The sequence below is a fragment of the Phyllopteryx taeniolatus genome, chromosome 12 (assembly GCF_024500385.1).
Source record: "Phyllopteryx taeniolatus isolate TA_2022b chromosome 12, UOR_Ptae_1.2, whole genome shotgun sequence".
Classification (NCBI taxonomy): Eukaryota; Metazoa; Chordata; class Actinopteri; order Syngnathiformes; family Syngnathidae; genus Phyllopteryx; species Phyllopteryx taeniolatus.
The window spans coordinates 11,950,156-11,968,418 of NC_084513.1; the positions used below are offsets into that span (position 1 = coordinate 11,950,156).

Genomic DNA, 18,263 nt, shown 5'->3' on the forward strand with positions numbered 1-18,263 from the left:
AAATTGTGGACATTGTGTCCTGCGGGCCCAAGAGGAAAAGAACCATCCGGACTGTTATGGACGCAAAGTTCAAAAGCCAGCATCTGTGATGTTATAGGGCTGTGTTAGTGCCAATGGCATGGGTAACTTACACATCTGTGAAGGCACCATTAACATAACAAAACATATGCTGCCATCCAAGCAACGTCTTTTTCATGGACGCCCCTGCTTATTTCACCAAGACAATGCCAAACCACATTCTGGACATGTTACAACAGCGTGGCTTCGTAGTAAAAGAGTGCGGGTACGAGACTGGCCCACCATTTTATGGAAATAAATATGCTATAAATCACAAATCATGGTAGCATATTTCTTGCAACATATTTGCAAGTTATATTTTCTTGCTATCTATCTGAAAAGAAAATTTGGGAGACCGTGGCATGAAGAGGCTAAAGTAAAGAATTCAAATAAAGCCAAAATTCCTCTGCAACAATTACGGTGAGCTTTATGTCTTTTAAATTGTAATTTAAGGGTACAGCGTTAAGGTGCATGGTGTCTTTCTCTCTCTCGCTCTTCCTCTATTTCTCAATCCCTCCCCCTCACTCTCTCTCTCCATCCATCTAGCCATCCACCAAAAATGCTGAATTAGCTAATGAGAGCAACTCAATAAATTCTGCATTAAGCCTGGTTTAACCGTGACACTAAAAGTTCAAACTTTTAAGAACAGACAATAATACCAATACATACCTCCATAAAGTCCAGCTTTTATAAATGATCTGTGCCATATCATTGTTGCTTTCATGTCATATAAACATCCATCCATCCATTTTCTGAGCCGCTTCTCCTCACTAGGGTCGCGGGCGTGCTGGAGCCTATCCCAGCTGTCATCGGGCAGGAGACGGGGGACACCCTGTACTGGTTGCCAGCCAATCGCAGGGCACATACAAACAAACAACCATTCGCACTCACAGTCACACCTACGGGCAATTTAGAGTCTCCAATTTATGCATGTTTTGGGGATGTGGGAGGAAACCGGAGTGCCCGGAGAAAACCCACGCAGGCACGGGGAGAACATGCAAACTCCACACAGTCGGGGCCGGGGATTGAACCCGGGTCCTCAGAACTGTGAGGCTGACGCTCTAACCAGTCGTCCACCGTGCCGCCTCATATAAACATATGGATTAAAAAAGAAGTCATTTTCTCCGCTATTTTAATTTCTCCTTTTATTGCCGATCCCACAGTTTCAAAACAAGCATCTTCTAACTTTCTAAAATAATTAAAAAGTAAAAAAATAATATATATTTTTTTAAACATTTGGTAATATGATGAATTTCATTTTTAGTTTCTAGCAATGTTTCAATATACAATGCCACCAAAATTGTGCTGGGAAATGAAATGACTTGTTGATATGTTAAAAATATTCTGACATAGCATTTGTATTCACGGTATAGGCACAAGACCCTATTTATGGGCTGTCCATGTGCAAACACTAACTTTCTATGTGGTAAAAGACAAGTATGCTGACATCATTATAATAAAAGCTATTTCGGGCTAGCAAGTGGTGCAAAAACAATGTCTATACAGATTAAAAAAAAAAAAAAAAAACATGCTTTTGTCTACAAATGATAGTGTTATGTACAGTAGGTGCACACCTGTGACCTAAGTAATAATGCACATTGTATAAAGAGGAGTTTTACAGTATTCTGGATACTGTAAACTGCAGTGCAATTGTCCATAACCCCTGAGTCACACTTCAGAGAAGACAGGCATACAGCCAAGGATTCAGAAACAGTTCTCGTACCTCAGTGTGAATGCTGTAGTACACTAATACGTGCAAAAATACTTGGATGGGCTCAAACGTGGGGAATTTTTTCACCCACTAGTTCTGGTTTAGTGTCATCCAAATAAATCTGAACCAAAATGAACCACTTATTTTTTTTCTGTCTTTGTGACTCGTAGTACAGCATGCAAAGGTTTGGTTCTTGTATTATATGCTTATATGTGAAGAAAGAAAGTGTTTTGAATCCTGGACCCGCAGGAGAGTTGGATTTCATTCGCTTATCATGTGCCTGCGTAAACAACATATTGTTAAGCTCAGATCCATCTCTCCATCTGCTTTGCCACTAAAAAGTGAGAGTTTAGTGGGAAATGGGAAAAAAATGAAACTGTTAAGTTTGAACAGGACCGTTGTGCAGAACACAAGGGTCATTGTTTAAACCTATTAAGGAATAGACTCTTTGAAATAATATCATCTTATTAATTCTTATACACAATACACTGGATATAAAAGTCAACACACACTTGTTCAAATGCCAGTTTTTTTGTGGAATAAAAAAGGTATAGTAAATAATTATTATAAAAATTGAAATTTTAAAAATCTTTTCAAGAGGGACTGTAAAAATAAACAACTTAATAATGTGATTGCAAAAGTGCCCACACCCTCATAATTCGGCTGTGTTCAGAATTATTTTTTATTTATTCATTTATTTTTTTCCAGGGGTAACACTGACCGCAATTTGGAATGGTTCATCATTCCTTCCACCTTGTCTATAAACAGCCCAAAAGCCTAACGTTGCCACCATCGTGCTTCATTGTAGGTATGGTGTCCTTTTGGTGCTGAGCAATGTTGTTTTTGCGCCAAACCTCCCTTTTGGAATTAGGGACAAAAAAAAAAAGACCAAGGTTGACCTACCTTGGTTCAATCGGATCATAACACATTTTCCCACATTTTTAGGAGATTTAGTCCATTTAATGAGTCTGAACGTGATTGTGATTGTGTGTGTAATTCTCAACACAGCCACATCTCTGTTACAAGAGGGTGTGTACACTTAATTAATTCAGTTGTTCATTTTTTCTTCACCTTTCGAAAATATTAAATTTAGTTGTACAGGGTAGAGGTCACATTAAATTTGGAAAAAGTTTTGAGATCTTGGTTTCATCTTTCATATGACAAAAACCTGGCATTTGCACACGGGTGTGTAAGACTGCATATCCACTATATTATATCCCACTTCCTAGAAGATGGGAGACATCCATCCATCCATCCATCCATTTTCTGAGCCGCTTCTCCTCACTAGGCTCGCGGGCGTGCTGGAGCCTATCCCAGCTGTCATCGGGCAGGAGGCGGGGTACACCCTGAACTGGTTGCCAGCCAATCGCAGGGCACATCGAAACAAACAACCATTCGCACTCACAGTCATGCCTACGGGCAATTTAGAGTCTCCAATTAATGCATGTTTTTGGGATGTGGGAGGAAACCGGAGTGCCCGGAGAAAACCCACGCAGGCACGGGGAGAACATGCAAACTCCACACAGGCGGGGCCGGGGATTGAACCCGGGTCCTCAGAACTGTGAGGCTGACGCTCTAACCAGTCGGCCACCGTGCCGATGGGAGACATATTGCACTAAAAACACATAATTTGCTCATTTCCATATTTCTGGTCATTTCAAATCAGTTAGGCAATAATATTTTCATAACATTCATTTCTAGAAAAAAAGTGCCTCAAAAAAGAGGTCATTTTAAACCAATTACAGTGCATTCTTCTTTTTTTTTTGTACAAAATCCTACTAAATTCTCATGAGAACAGCTTAGAGTGACTGCTGGTGAATATGTACTCTTTAATTATCACATTTCAGTCCTATCCTACTAGTTTTTCCATTTATCAAGCATGGACCATTATGGTGAAATCACAGGCCTATTTCTAATACTTATTTTAAATATGTCCATACATACAGTACTGTATGTGTGAGGTTTTGCATATAACAGAATGGCTACTGGTGGTCTATAGTGGCCTTGGTGGTGGTTTGCGCTCTCCAAGTGCATTGACATTGGAAATATTTGTAGAGGACCGTGGTACTGTTGTACCGCAAAGAACAGTATTCTATCCAAATGCATGAAAAGAAACACATTAAATATACTACCAAGCAACTGCAAATCAAGAATATATATTTGTCTGTTGCAGCATGCTGATAAAAAGTGACTAGCATGTAATTGCAGCATTACAACCCAGAGGTTAGAACACAAATGCTGAAAGGTTTACGGCCTTGGTAGCTCTGGGTCTGAGACAGGTCTTTGGAGTCCAGTGGCGTTGAGGTTGCAGTCAGAAGTGGGGGACGAGGAGGAGGATGTTGGAATCAGGATCAATGTTGACTGTTGATCCCTGCTAATCTCTTGTTGCTGCTGCTGTTGTTTTTGTGTTTCTGTTTGTCTTTGTAAAAGCAATGTTGAAAGGTTATCCTCGACCGGCACCTTCAGGCTGGCCAAGCTCGGCACAGAGTCTTTGGATTCCTGAAAGGCCCTCTTGACTTTGTAGTTAGGACCCTGTGGAGGAGAATGTATATATATATATATATATATATATATATATATATATATATATATATAGGTTAACAATGGCACCAAGGTGGGTGGCATTTTTTGTTTTGTCCCTGCAAAACTATACACAGAAATTCCATGTGCAACAGACATCATACAGTTTGTTAGAGTTTATAATTCAACCAATTTTTCAATATATTTTCAGGAACGTTATGTCAGACAAAAAATGTTGAAGGTTGTAACTAGTGTTGACTGGCTAGTCTGGTATTTTTATTTTTTATTTTTTTTTGGGTCCATTTAATGGTTGACTTTCACATAACCTTCCTGTTATGTTGCAGGTCAAATTGTAAATGGGTCAATTTGAAGACATAACACAAAGTGTAAGAAATACTGTAAAATAATAATAAAATCACTTAAAGTCACTGCAAACAAAAAATAATAAATGTCTTCTAAATTTGACAGTGGCGGCACGGTGTTGGACTGGTTAGAGCATCTGCCTCACAGTTCTGAGGACCGGGGTTCAATCCCCGGCCCTGCCTGTGTGGAGTTTGCATGTTCTCCCCGTGGCTGTGTGGGTTTTCTCCGGGCACTCCGGTTTCCACCCACATCCCAAAAACATGCGTGATAGGTTAATTGACAACTCTAAATCGCCCGTAGGTGTGAATGTGAGTGCGAATGGTTGTTTGTTTGTATGTGCCCTGCGATTGGCTGGCAACCAGTTCAGTGTGTACCCCGCCTCCTGCCCAATGATAGCTGGGATAGGCTCCAGCACTCCGGCAACCTTGTGAGGATAAGCGGCTCAGAAAATGGATGGATGGATGGATGGATTTGACAGTGAAGATTGTTGTTTACATCTTTGCCAAATTTGAATGATTAAAAAAAATCGGCATGTATATAAAATGGTCCTTCTCTCTGCTCTAAAATGTTGAGGGGCATGTCCTCTGAATGCGCTGAAACCACATCCCACTCAACTGTAAACTGTCAATCAAATATTACTACTAGTCCTGGAAAAATGGATGGTACTTTGTCTAAGCATCTTTCTTATGCCTACACATGCTGCGTGTTTGAGCCGTGCGAATACTGTATATCCGCTTAAAGCCTCCGGTGGCTGGAATATATCCCTACCAGTTCGTCGCAGGGCTTTTTGCGTCAATGATGGCGCTCAAAAGTGGCCGTGCCAGCTTGAAGCCCCTATCCAAAGACGTCCAATTTTTAAATGTGCTGGGGGTACGCGGATCCACAGGAAAAAGCTTGTTATCGAAATAATTAGACATCAGACAATGCCAATATCAATATGTGACACTATTGGATTGTAAGACATAACATCAACATCATTTTTTTGTCCCAGCTCTGGTAAGTGTTCGATTTGCATGAATTATTTCAAAGCAAGAACTGTATTGATAAGTGTTCGATTTGGATGAATTATTTCAAAGCAAGAACTGTATTGATTCCAAAGGTTATCTAACTGAGGTAGGAAGAGGTGTGTATCATCACGGTGATCAAGGCAACCTTTGACAGTCTTCACTTACTTGACTTTGTGTATGGCTGAAAAAATGGCCCGCTGTCAACGCAGCAGTTTGAATTTTCACAGCAGATCCGTGATAGTCTGGACTAGCGGTCACAGTGCTGTAAGCTGGAGGACCCAACGTGGGCTGTCTCTGCAGCAGCTGCAGGATGGTTTGAATGTCGGACATTAGCTGAGACTCCAACCTGAAAAACAGCACAGATGCTCACAATGGACCCCCACCAAGGCTTTCAGTAAAACAGTCTATAGGTGAATCTCACTAAATTAAAAAAAAAAAAAAAAAAACTAATTTGCTTGCTGCCACATTCCAAAAACATGCATGTTAAATACAACTGAATTGTACGCTGTACGGCAGTGATTCTTTCGCATACCAGTAGGCGGAGCGCTTTGAGAATCCCTGCTCTAATTTACAGAGGTGCACTTGTGAACAGCTCCAGTCCAGATTATTAAAAGGGGGTAACATTTCATCCAGTTTCATCATTTCTTCTAGACCTAAGAGGAACACAATGTATTTTACACAAGCACACCCTGTGCACTAGTTGACAACTGTGTGTTACTAGCACTACTAGTGACATTATAAAGTTCTGCTAGTTAAGATTTAGTGCTTCACTAGTGGTACTAGTTGCACACTAGTGCACAGTTTTGCCTCACTAGTAACATGTAGTTGTCCTACTGGTATGCCAAATTTGTCCTACTAGTGTGCCGCAATGTAATATACACTAGTGGAAGGCAGTAGTGCAAAAACAACTAGTATGTGACACAGTTGTTCTACTAGTGTGCTGAATTCTTACTCATGAGGACAAAGTGTGTACTAGTACATATACCTTAAGATGGATATAAAGGATATCGAATAAATGTTAAAATTGCTTTCCATAGAGTCTCATTAAAATGTAATTAGAACACCACCATCATTAAAAAAAAAAAAAAAAAAAAAAAAAACACAAAACATGATCATCTCAAAGGTGATCACTGAGTTTCCTTTACTGACCACTAGATGGGTCTTTCGATCCATGCTAGTGGACTGAGGATTGTGTTATGGAAACAGTGAGCCAGTGAAGGATGGTGTTCTTACCAAGGGTGATAATTAGCTTATGTACGGGAGGTGTGAATCTCGTGTTTACTGCAGATAAGTACACTATTCCCATGAATGTAACCATGACTACATTTCATCAGGACACCTTGTTTAAAATCTACATCCAAAAATTACCCCTTTAATTACATAGTAATTTTCTGCAGTGATTGAAATAAGAAATCATGTGCTTGTAGGTTGTAAACTTGCGATCAATACTGGATACAGCACAATATTAAAAGTGCACTATTTTGTGTTGTCCACAAGCAACAAAAAGCTTATCGAGTCAGCTCATATTAGGGGTGGGGGGGGGGGGGGGGGGAAAGGGGGATTTATTGTATTGTAGGGAATAATATGACTTATTTGTGCAAAAATAAAATCAACTAGACACATGGTGCTGATGCTGCTGACATTCCCCCAGCCCAAAATACCACCTGCTGTTTATTTACAGTATGTGTCACTCTTGTTGCCTGCTGGCTGCAGTTGTGCTGTAAAAACCTTGTCTCTCCTGAAAATTACATCAAAAATACATTTGCTCACGCGCAGATATATATCCTTGCTTGTACAAACAAAGCTGTTGTATCAATTAATTCTTGTGTTTTGGATATGTTATGGTTCTATTGCCCTAAATCCCACCTACAGTATACAGTATTTAGTCCAATATTATCTCTTGCCAGGTAGATTTTCTTCCTCCACCTTCTATATTCATTGGAGCAAAATGAGCTAAATTGCTGGCAGGGATCTTGGTGTAAGCACAGCTTATTTTCATTTGTGTAGGAGGTGACATTTTTTTGTCCACTAATCATTACCATCTGAGTGGTTGGATTGGATTATAAATAAACATAATATTCACAATTTTTGAAATAGTTTTACTCTTCGAGAAAACTTTCAAGATGCACTGGATGTTTGCTTTATGCTTCATTTTAATTCTTAAAAAAAAGAAAAAAAACTTACTTCAAGCTTACACTGCCCCAGCATTTACGACCAGTTAATTGTGCTTTGAGGTACTCTTGCAGAATATTGCACTGATGTGTCTCAATAAAAAATGTCTACTTTATCAGTGGTTCTCAAACTTTTTACATCCTATAATATAAGCTCTCCAAGTACCACCATCATAACCGACAACAGTAGCACAGTGGGCCTAATTAGTCATCAAAAACGAGACAGGTTTTATTCCTAAAAACTATATTAAATATTATTACATGCCAATGTAACATTATGCACAGTTTGAATATAAACACTGGACTTGAATATTGGGGGGGGGGGGCGAAATTAGATTACAATGCAATTAAAAATATACCTAAATAAATATTTAAAAAACAAAATCTTGAGCTCATCTCAGTTTACTTTGGGTGAGACACCAGTTACACCCTGGATGAGTTGGCAGCCAATCACAGGGAACATATAGACAAACAACCATTCTCACTCACATTCACACCTATGGACATTTTATTGAATGTAACATGCATGTTTTTGGAAAGAGCGAGGAAGATGGAATACCTAGAGAAAATCCACACGAACAAAGGGAGAACACGCAAACGCCTCACAGAAGTGCTGGATTTGAGATTCGAACCCCAAACGTTAGAACTGTTAGGCAGACGTGCTAACCGCTAGCTCATCATACCCATTTTAATTTTATCGTATAGAAAATGCCATTTAAAGAGAGTATATTTAATGACCCTGATATGGAACTACACGTAAATAACACTAGATGACTTTGAATTAAGGTTGCCAACTCCATCCATCCATCCATCCATTTATTTCCACTTATCTGATTTTTGCCTGATTCCAGTGTCAATTAATTTGAAGACTCTATGACCTGAGCCCTCAATAGGCAGACCACGGTCCTACATTACATATGTCAATCTAGTTTGTGATGATTCCTACAAATGTGCAACTCTTTCTCACGTATACAGATGTCTTATTTTTGTCTTGCATACTTTTTCTGGTCTGTACGATGTGATGATGATAAGGTACTGTAAACAACTATGGACACATGGGGTATTGTATATTTACTGTGTATATATGTGTATAGACATGAAATAGTACATTGCCGCACGTGCTGGACCAGGGCTTCGCAAACTTTTTGGGCTCTATTTTCCTTATGAGCACAAATCTGACGCGTGCGGGACATAACTCTGCAAGGGGGAGCGTTACACCGGGTTGTCGTAACCGGTGGGCGTAAACACAGCCGACTTTATTAGCCACCAATCGAAGCGGCTTAATCTATTCATTCCCTTTAAGTGAGGTGCAATGCAAGCATGGAGAGAGTGATCCGTGGTAGGGAGGAGTAATTGAATTGGTTTCGTATTTTTGTTGTATCAGACCCATGTGTACAGGAGGTATGCACTTTTTACAATCATAATAATTAATAATTTATTGCACATTATCCCCCAAGGTACATCTCGCAGGCTAGTTTGAGAGCAACTGCGCTAGATAGCTAAAAAGTAAATGTTTCTACATTTTATCTTAACACTGGTCAGTTTACTGTATTTTTACAACTGCCTGCCAGTTTTATGATGGCATTTTGACCTTGAAATGGATCAATTCATCCAAGCATCCATTTTCTACACTACTTACGCTGTTGTTGGTTACAGGGAGCTGGAGCCTATCCCAGCTGACTACACACTGGACTACATAGAGCATAGAGACAGACAACCATTCACGCCGTCACTGAGTGGGAAATGAACCAGTGAAGAATTCTGTTTGCCATTTCTTGCTTCTAAATCTGAATCAGATTATGTTCTACTTTAAAGATTCCACTTTGAGAAAGGACCATCTGCATGCTGACCCCACCCTAAAATAAATAAATAAATAATACACACCTGTTTAAATGCTCTTGCAGCTGATTTAAGCGCTGTTCCACCTCGCCGTAGGTAAGATCGCTGGCCGAATTATCATCTCTCAGCTCCTGGAACTGTGCTGACTCATCCAGGTAGTCTCTGGACTTCTTGCAGACCCATTTATCACAGCACAGATCTGCAGAGAGTGCAAAAGCAACATGCATTCTTTACACACGTACATGTGGCACAGAAGGATGTCACCACTTAAAAAAAATAAAATAAATCTTGCTTGTTAAAACAGGCTGTAATTAATCTCAAAAAGATTGCTGAGTGTAGGTTCTTTATTGTAATTCATCAGGCCTTTGTCCCAGTGGAATTACTAGAGCAATGTTTTCAAGTGGCCCATTGTTATCACAGTTGGACACCTGGTATCATTGCCCTTGCTTTCCAATCATGTGCGTCAGGAGCCTTCTTGGAATTAAAAAAAAAATATAGCCGCTTGTATGGTTTGTCTATCTGTGGATGCAATGTGTGCATGCGGCTTTGTACCAGCACGATGAGCCATAAAGATACGAGGAGCCCTGTTCTCTGTCATGTGTCTTTTTTCTCATGAGCGACACTGTGCTTTGTCCTCACACGGCCTCAGCATCCACTGAGAAAGTCAAAGGAACAATAGAAAGAACCCTTATCAGGAAAACACTATTGTGTTCTAGTAGTAGAAGTAGAAGTAACGTCCTGTGGTGAATTGTACAAAATATTAGGCACTATGCTATGTTTGAACTGCAAGCCCTGTCAAACATTCTGGTCATGTCATGTCATCCGCCCCCAAAATTTTAAACTCTATATTGTTTTCATAACATACAAACGTGTAAACCCACAGTACTTGGTTGTAACATAATATTTTAACAACAAAAGTACAGCACCCCCCCATTGCCTCAAAAATGGTTTGCTCCACCCAATATGGGTTTCAGTGGTATGGCGTAAATTCCCGGCTTAAACCAGTCCTCCAGTTATCGTTACCAGGCCTCATCTTTGCTGCATTTAATCCTAAACCACTGTGTACGTTATTAGGTAGGAGTTAGGTACCTTTTTTTTTTTTTTTTTCTTCTAGATATAGGAAACGATTTAGGTGCTGCTACAGTACTATTGTCCTCTGTTTGAACTGGATTGACAAAGGTTGGTTGTTGTGTCATGTACACATGATAATATTAAAGCCAATGTGCTGGCATAGGTGTTTCTAATCTAGGCCATTTTCGAGACTTCAGGCGGGAGACAGCGTACATCCTGGACTGGTCACCATGCCTATTGCAGGAAACATCATTCTTTTTTTTTTGGATACATTTTACATTTGATCTAAATTATGTTCAGTTTGTCTGTTGTATGCACAAAACAACACTACAATATTTTGATGTTCACTACTTTGGAGAGCAAATAGATACTGAGTAGCAAGCAATCTAATGAAATCATTTCCTAACTTTGTTTTGCTGAATCTACTCGTTATAGTGAAACTTTGTGAGCAGTTACAAAGTAATGCGGCAGAATCCCTGTCTGTGTCTGGGGTTATTTGTGAAAAAGTTGTAAAAGCACATAGACAAAGTGAGGTGTTGCATACTGAGGCTGTGACAGTAAACGGGACCATCAAACTGGTGTGGATGGAAATGCCAGCCTTGAAAAAGTACATCATTGATGCTCTCATTTGTTGCAGCACACTGCAATTTCCAGTTATAGCTGCTATTTACAGCACCCAGAATCATTTGTAGCATTTGTAGCATTTGTTGCTGTGCTGTCCAAAGAGAAGATGCCGCTGTGGTGTTTTAATGGCACTGCACTGACAGATGTGCTGGAGGGCATATGTTACATAACCACCCACAAAAGGAGAAAATCAGTGACAGAGAGAGATGATATAAATATAGAATACAGTATTTTTATTCGTATTTAGTTTTATCCCTTCCGCAAGCTTTAAACACACAAACTTATTTTTTTAAATTTAAAACACATTGTAAACATACTTTAACATCCCTCCAAAAATTGCAAACTTAAAATTTATAGAAAATACTGTACATATTTTAGTGTCCGTGCCAGATATGTGCCTTTTAGGTTGGCGATCGAATCTGCGTGGACTTGTCTGGACGTGAGCTGTGGCCGACAGCAGCTCCTATGTGAGCGTGCTAATTGTGTTTATGGGATTTACTCTTCTCCTGGAGTTCAATAAACGGTTGACAACTGCATCTGCGACTCCTTTCCCATGTGCATTACAGTTTACAAAGACAATCACTCTAACGTGAAGCTCAGGTATTTGCAGGGGATAGGGACCAAGCCCTGCAGCAAATGGTTTATAATTGCCTACAAATGCCACAAAATATCAGCAAAAAACATGAACCTCCTCAACTCACTTCAACATTGTTCCTTGGCACCTAGATGCCACAAGATGACAACAAAGCATTATTGTTGAAGAGGTTTTGAGGTTTGAGTCACCGATCTGCTATTTTCTTTTTTTGCTTTGACTTGCAAGCAAAAATTAGAAACACGGAAAAGTATGGGGGCAGTGACCTCAAATCATTTCGCAAAAAGCGTCCGTTTGGAAGATAGTGAACAATTTTTCAAAAAAGAGGCTTCAAGCTGTTTATTGGCTGTGTAGTTGAAGTTTACTGTCAAACTAAACATAAAACAAAAAAAATGAGATGTGTATTTTAAAGCTACCACACCGAGGCCCCCTGAAAACCGGCCACCCGGAGGAGGCCACAGCGACCCAACGCCACACCCCCAGCCAACCCCACCTCACCCGACGTAGCCCGCTGCCAAACCCCCCACGCACAACCCGATGCCCTCCAGATAGGTGTGTGTAGTGCATTAAAAGAAAGGGGATGAATGGCTTTAGATAAGTCTGTGTATCTTAAGACTAACAAACAATGCAAAACTCCATAGGTGGGCTAACGATTAGAATTGTTATCGCTGTGTTGTAACCCTTGAAGTAATGGATATTTGAACAGAAATGGTAGAACAGCACATGTAGACAGATAATATAACAATACTCTCAGGCCAGAGTCAGAGGGAGTAGGAAGATTACATGTATTGTGATGTACAGGATTTCTTCCTCGAACGTTCTCTGCTGAATGCTACCATAATGCAATGGACCTGATGAACTGTGTATGTGTGTGCCTATGCTATAATTGGCTTCTCTGTGGCTCTCTATTTCAAGAAAGAGTAATTGCAATTCACAGACAGTTTTTTTTTTTTTTTTTTTCAAGGCGAACAAACACGTTACCTTGAAAAGATGGACTTCTCCTCAAGCCGTTTGTGACCTCGTTGTGTCCGAGAAGATTAGAGTCCAGAACGGGGCTGCTGGGTGTCGAGGGACCCCGGACTTCGGAACTACTCTTTAGGCATAGGTTTGACTCCCTTCCCCTTTCCAATTCTGTACTGACGTCATTGTTTTCCACTGGGGAACGGCAAATAACACTGGTCATCCACTAAGCATGAAATAGGAGGCTGTAGTTGCTGTGTATTGATTCTCTATTGAAGATTTACCTTTGGGTGGCTCTGGTGTGAATGAAATCCTTCTTTTAATACTCCTGGTTCCCTCACCGTCTGAGTCACAGCCCTCGGGACTGGGAGGCTGCAATAATATAAATAATACTGTAGATGTTAACTATATCACTGTGGATGTCATTTGTCTCCCAAAACACAGGCACAGAGTAAAAGCCACACTCGCTTGCACTATCATAATGTCTTTAGTTGAAAAACTACACTGGTGCGTTAAGATACAAGCCATTGTTCGGACAATTTTTTTGCTTTAACTTGAAAGCAAAAATATGAGACTTTAGCAATCTATGGTGGCAATGAACTCAACTCACTTCACAACAAGCAGTACTTTGAAAGATAGTGACCAATTAAAAAAAAAAAAAAAAGAGGCTTCAAGCTGTTTAATGCCTCTCCCAGTTTCCTGTCAAAATAAACAAAGACAATTACACGTTGTGTATTTAAAACAGCCAAATAACTTTGCTTTAAAGACCACAAGCTTTATGCTAACACATAATGCAAAGCGCCATTGATGGGCTAACGAATAGGATCTACGTGGCGGTGTTATTAGACTTTAAGAATCAGTGAAGCTACACATGTAGACAAACCAATCCAACAGCAAATCAATCATGCTGCACAAAGTGTTTAATTCTTCACATTCTATTTAATTATGTTATTACTGTGTTTTTATAAAATATAATATTATCGAATGCTATTTATTAAAAAACTCAAAGGCTGGAATGGATCAATGGAATTTCCATTAATGTCAATATGATTTGAGATATGAGTGTTTTGAGTCACAAGCATAGTCACAGAAAGAATTAAAATCGTATCGCAAGGCACTAACTGTATTTAAAAATGTTGAAATGTAACTTTTGGATTGCAATGTGTTTTAGTAACAAGTGTGCATATCATTATTGTTGCAGCAATGGAATAGTGTTTTAAAATAATGTTCTGAGAGCGAGTTTTACTAGTATACCAATGAAGTTGATCTGTTTTCCGACAATATTAACATAAAAAAGAAATGTGATTATTGTGTAACAGCTTTTAATTTAATGCTGCAAGTTTATGTTCCATCTTTGTCATGGAATGTATGTCATTGTTACTGGTGGAACTAGCATTTCGTCACATTTAAATGAATAAAAATAATTGACGTTTGTAATTTCCAAAACATTGTGCTCAACCAATCAACACATGTATGTACATAAAAAGAAAAAAAGTTGTCGTTCCACTGAAGTCCTGTCACCATCAGTAGTGCGCTTTCAAACTGTTGCCAACTGTCAAAACAAATCAAGAAGGCAGCATGCTAACAACAGCGCAATGTGCTTCTCCTAAATGCATGCGCCTTCATCTGTGGATGAGACAGAGGCACATATGGACACGCAACTCCCTTCATAACATAACCTTAGCCGGCAGGCGCAGTGAGGGGACATCCAGTCTCTTCTTCAACGATATGAGATCAGTCATGGACAACGAAATGTCTTCTCCTTTTCATCCCTTACTGAAATAAACTTGAATTGCTTGACTAGAACGGTTAATGCTAACGTTAATGCTGGTGTCCGTGGGCTTGAAGTGCTTGTGCCTTTGTAGCACATTTTGTCGCTTGGAGTACAGAAATAATAATTAACAGAGTTTAAAGCGTCCTGACTCTAATATGAATTAATTCAATTCATAAAGTACTGGCTCTACTGTTTATATGGTAGCTTGACTTAAGAGTGGGCCCAACTTACGCATTTTTTCAACATACAACATTTTTTGATTGTCGATTTTATTTATTTATTTTTATTTTTTGCTTTGTTTGTGGGGGGCCAAAATTTGATTTACGTTCGACCTTCAGAAAGGTCGCCGCTCGAGTAAAGTGAATAAAAAAAGAGAGCGACAGTCGCCGATGCACTTTCAACCATTTATCGAACAAGAGAAACAGTCAAACACACGAATACAAAATGAAAACACTTACAAGGAGCATGGAGAAGACGCTAACACTGAATAAAATATGTGGTAAATGGCCAAAACCGGAGCTGGAGTCAGAGCTCCTTGTATAACTATTTCCACACGGCCTTTAATGGCACGCGTCAATACACGAATACAGTGTGTGTGTGTGTGTGTGTGTGACTTTATATAAACAGATGATTTCTTTATATTCTAGTTTAATGTGTTTGTATATTTATATTGTATTTTACAATACGGTGCTTATTTTTTTTAATCTAAAAATTTCGTTTTTTGGGCGGCTGGAACAGATTCATGGTAATTCAATTCATTTCAATGAGGATAATTAATTTGATATGTGACTAAATTGAGCTCATCCACTGAACAAATTCAACTCATAAGTCAATGTACCACAATATTTGGAACACAGGCTGCCCTTATAACATTATCTTCTACCTTCACAGACTCATCTCTGAGATTGAAGGTCAGCTCCAGGTTGGCAAAGAAGTAGTCGGCAAACTCTGGATACATGTCCAACACCTCCAGAAGATCCTCCCGCTGGATGGTACTCAGGTCGCAGTAACTCAGAGCCCGCACGTCAGCGTTGGACTTCCCAGGTTTGGCAAAGAGATGGATCATTTCACCAAAGATGTCATTTTTCCCTGATTGTGACACATACACACAGAAAAACGATCAATATGTGAGCTCTCTAGTTACAATGCATGTGAAGCTACTATGAACACGTCATCTTTTTTGTTTAATTTGATATTAAAATAATGGTATGACATGGGTGTATGTGATGCACTTGGGCCCTGGCATGAGTTGCCCCTACCCAACTATTTCTGAACTTGAGCGCCTTTATTTGCATCAGTGGTTAATTAGCGCAGTTGCAGTGTACAGTTTGCTGACGTGGCTGCGTTAGAGCGCCTCGTTGTTGTTGAGTGCACGCATGTCTCAATTCAGTCTTTCCCGGATGAAGTTTGCATGTGTTTTTTCCGGGTGCGCTCTCTTCCTCCCACATTCCAAAAACTTATGTTAGGTTTATTGAAGATTAAATTGTCTGTAGGTGTTAATGTGAGTCTGAATGGTTGTTTGTATATCTGTGCCCTATGGTTGGCTGGCGACCATTCAAAGGTGCACCCTGCCTCTCTCCCAAACGCAGCTGGGATAGACTCCAACTCACCCGTGACCTTAATAAAATCAAGCACTATAGAAAATTAGATAGATGGAAGTTACTCTCGTGTAATGACACAAAAAGATACAGATACAGGTCTTTTTATACCTTTCTATTGAGTAACATCCAAAATTATTTCTTGGTCTCATGCATGAATGAGCATGGAAAACTACCTAATGATACAATTTATGCAATGGTGCTGAAGTTGCTACCTCAGTAGCAAATGAACTGCTCAGGGAGCATACAAGCACATAGTTGAAGATGTTATAATATGCTTGCATTCTGGACACAATATACAGACATTTGCTCATTTGGCTCCAGGTGAGGCTCATACTTCATGTGTGGCATTGTGCTGAAATGCAGGTTTTCCCCCAAAGAAATGGAGCAAAGCGGTGCTGATGAAGCATGTTTTTTTTTTTTTTCCCACCTCTCACTGTACACAGTACTGTAAGAAGACTGATCAATGAGATCAGTGACAGTTTCAGTGTGGATGTTAATAATGGGTCTGTGTGATTCAGCCAGCCCATACTTAAGGCCTCATTGTGTCAGGTTTGGCTTTGGAGAGCATTCATCTCATGGACAAATGTACTTTTAATCCGAGCTCACCTGGCTTTGCATTATTTGAACTGGTGCATCGCATTAACAAAATATTACAAATTCAGCTAAGATGATATATATATATATATATATATATATATATATATATATATATATATATATATAAAAAATAAATATATATATATATATATATATATATTCATTCATTCATCTTCTGTTCCACTTATCCTCACTAGGCGTGCTGGAGCATCTCCCAGCAATCTTCGGGCGAGTGGCGGGGTACACCCTCAACTGGTCGAGGGTGTACTCAGCCAATCGCATATATATATATATATATATATATATATATATACTTCTGTCATCTGCTAAGGGCGAGGCGCTGGCATTTCTATTAAGTGGCTCCATAAAAGGTTGTTAAAAGAGCATGGGCAACTGTCAGCTATTTCTTGACAGCACAGGAAGATGAGGGATTATTAAAAACACACACACACACACACACATATATATATATATATATATATATATATATATATATATATATATATATATATATATATATATACATATATATATATATATACATATACATACATATATATATACATATATATATATATATATATATACATATATATATATATATATATATATGTATATATATATATATATATGTGTGTGTGTGTGTGTGTGTGTTTTTAATAATCCCTCATCTTCCTGTGCTGTCAAGAAATAGCTGACAGTTGCCCATGCTCTTTTAACAACCTTTTATGGAGCCACTTAATAGAAATGCCAGCGCCTCGCCCTTAGCAGATGACAGAAATGGTGAGGGCGCCGTCTTGTCAAAATGTGTCAACGTAAGGCATTTTAACAGTAACAATTACACCCCAAAAAACAACGACAACACGTTCTTGAGTGTGTCGAAAACTCAAGATGAACCCTTTTCTGTGTGATGATGTCAATCGGTTGTGTGCGCTTCCTGCATTTTACATTAACACACTCGCTTCACAATTAAACTTCACAAAGGTGAAAATACTTAGCTTTGATTGAGACTCAACGAGAGCTATTTATATTAATAACTGTTTGTCATTATATTTGTGTCATCATTACTATAAAGTGCCTGAAGTGTCCTTTATCAGAATCACTCAGGCATCATGAAAATGCAGCAGAATAATGAAACTGAGGTCTTATTATGTGGCCAAACATTTGTACAATGATAAGTCTCTTGAAATGTGTTTGTTTCATTTTATTAATTTTATGAAACGTGTTTCAAACAAACACATTTCAAGAGACTTATCATTGTATAAATGTTTGGCCACATAATAAGACCTCAGTTTCATTATTCTGTTGCATTTTCATAATGCCTGAGTGATTCTGATAAAGGACACTTCAGGCACTTTATAGTAATGATGACTTTA

General features: G+C 39.1%; 1 protein-coding gene across 1 annotated transcript in view; it reads right to left on the reverse strand.

Annotated features, from left to right (window-relative positions):
• Nucleotides 1–1,187: 1,187 nt before the first annotated feature.
• LOC133487151 (potassium voltage-gated channel subfamily H member 7-like) overlaps nucleotides 1,188–18,263 on the reverse strand; it is a 52,109-nt gene continuing 35,033 nt past the window's right edge. The window contains exons 10-15 of the mRNA XM_061793257.1: nucleotides 15,573–15,778; nucleotides 13,200–13,287; nucleotides 12,937–13,110; nucleotides 9,714–9,867; nucleotides 5,824–6,004; nucleotides 1,188–4,300 (exon numbers count right to left, since the gene is read on the reverse strand). Of these exons, the coding sequence (XP_061649241.1) occupies nucleotides 4,016–4,300; nucleotides 5,824–6,004; nucleotides 9,714–9,867; nucleotides 12,937–13,110; nucleotides 13,200–13,287; nucleotides 15,573–15,778 (1,088 nt within the window). The 3' untranslated portion in view covers nucleotides 1,188–4,015. The remainder of the gene's footprint in view (nucleotides 4,301–5,823; nucleotides 6,005–9,713; nucleotides 9,868–12,936; nucleotides 13,111–13,199; nucleotides 13,288–15,572; nucleotides 15,779–18,263) is intronic.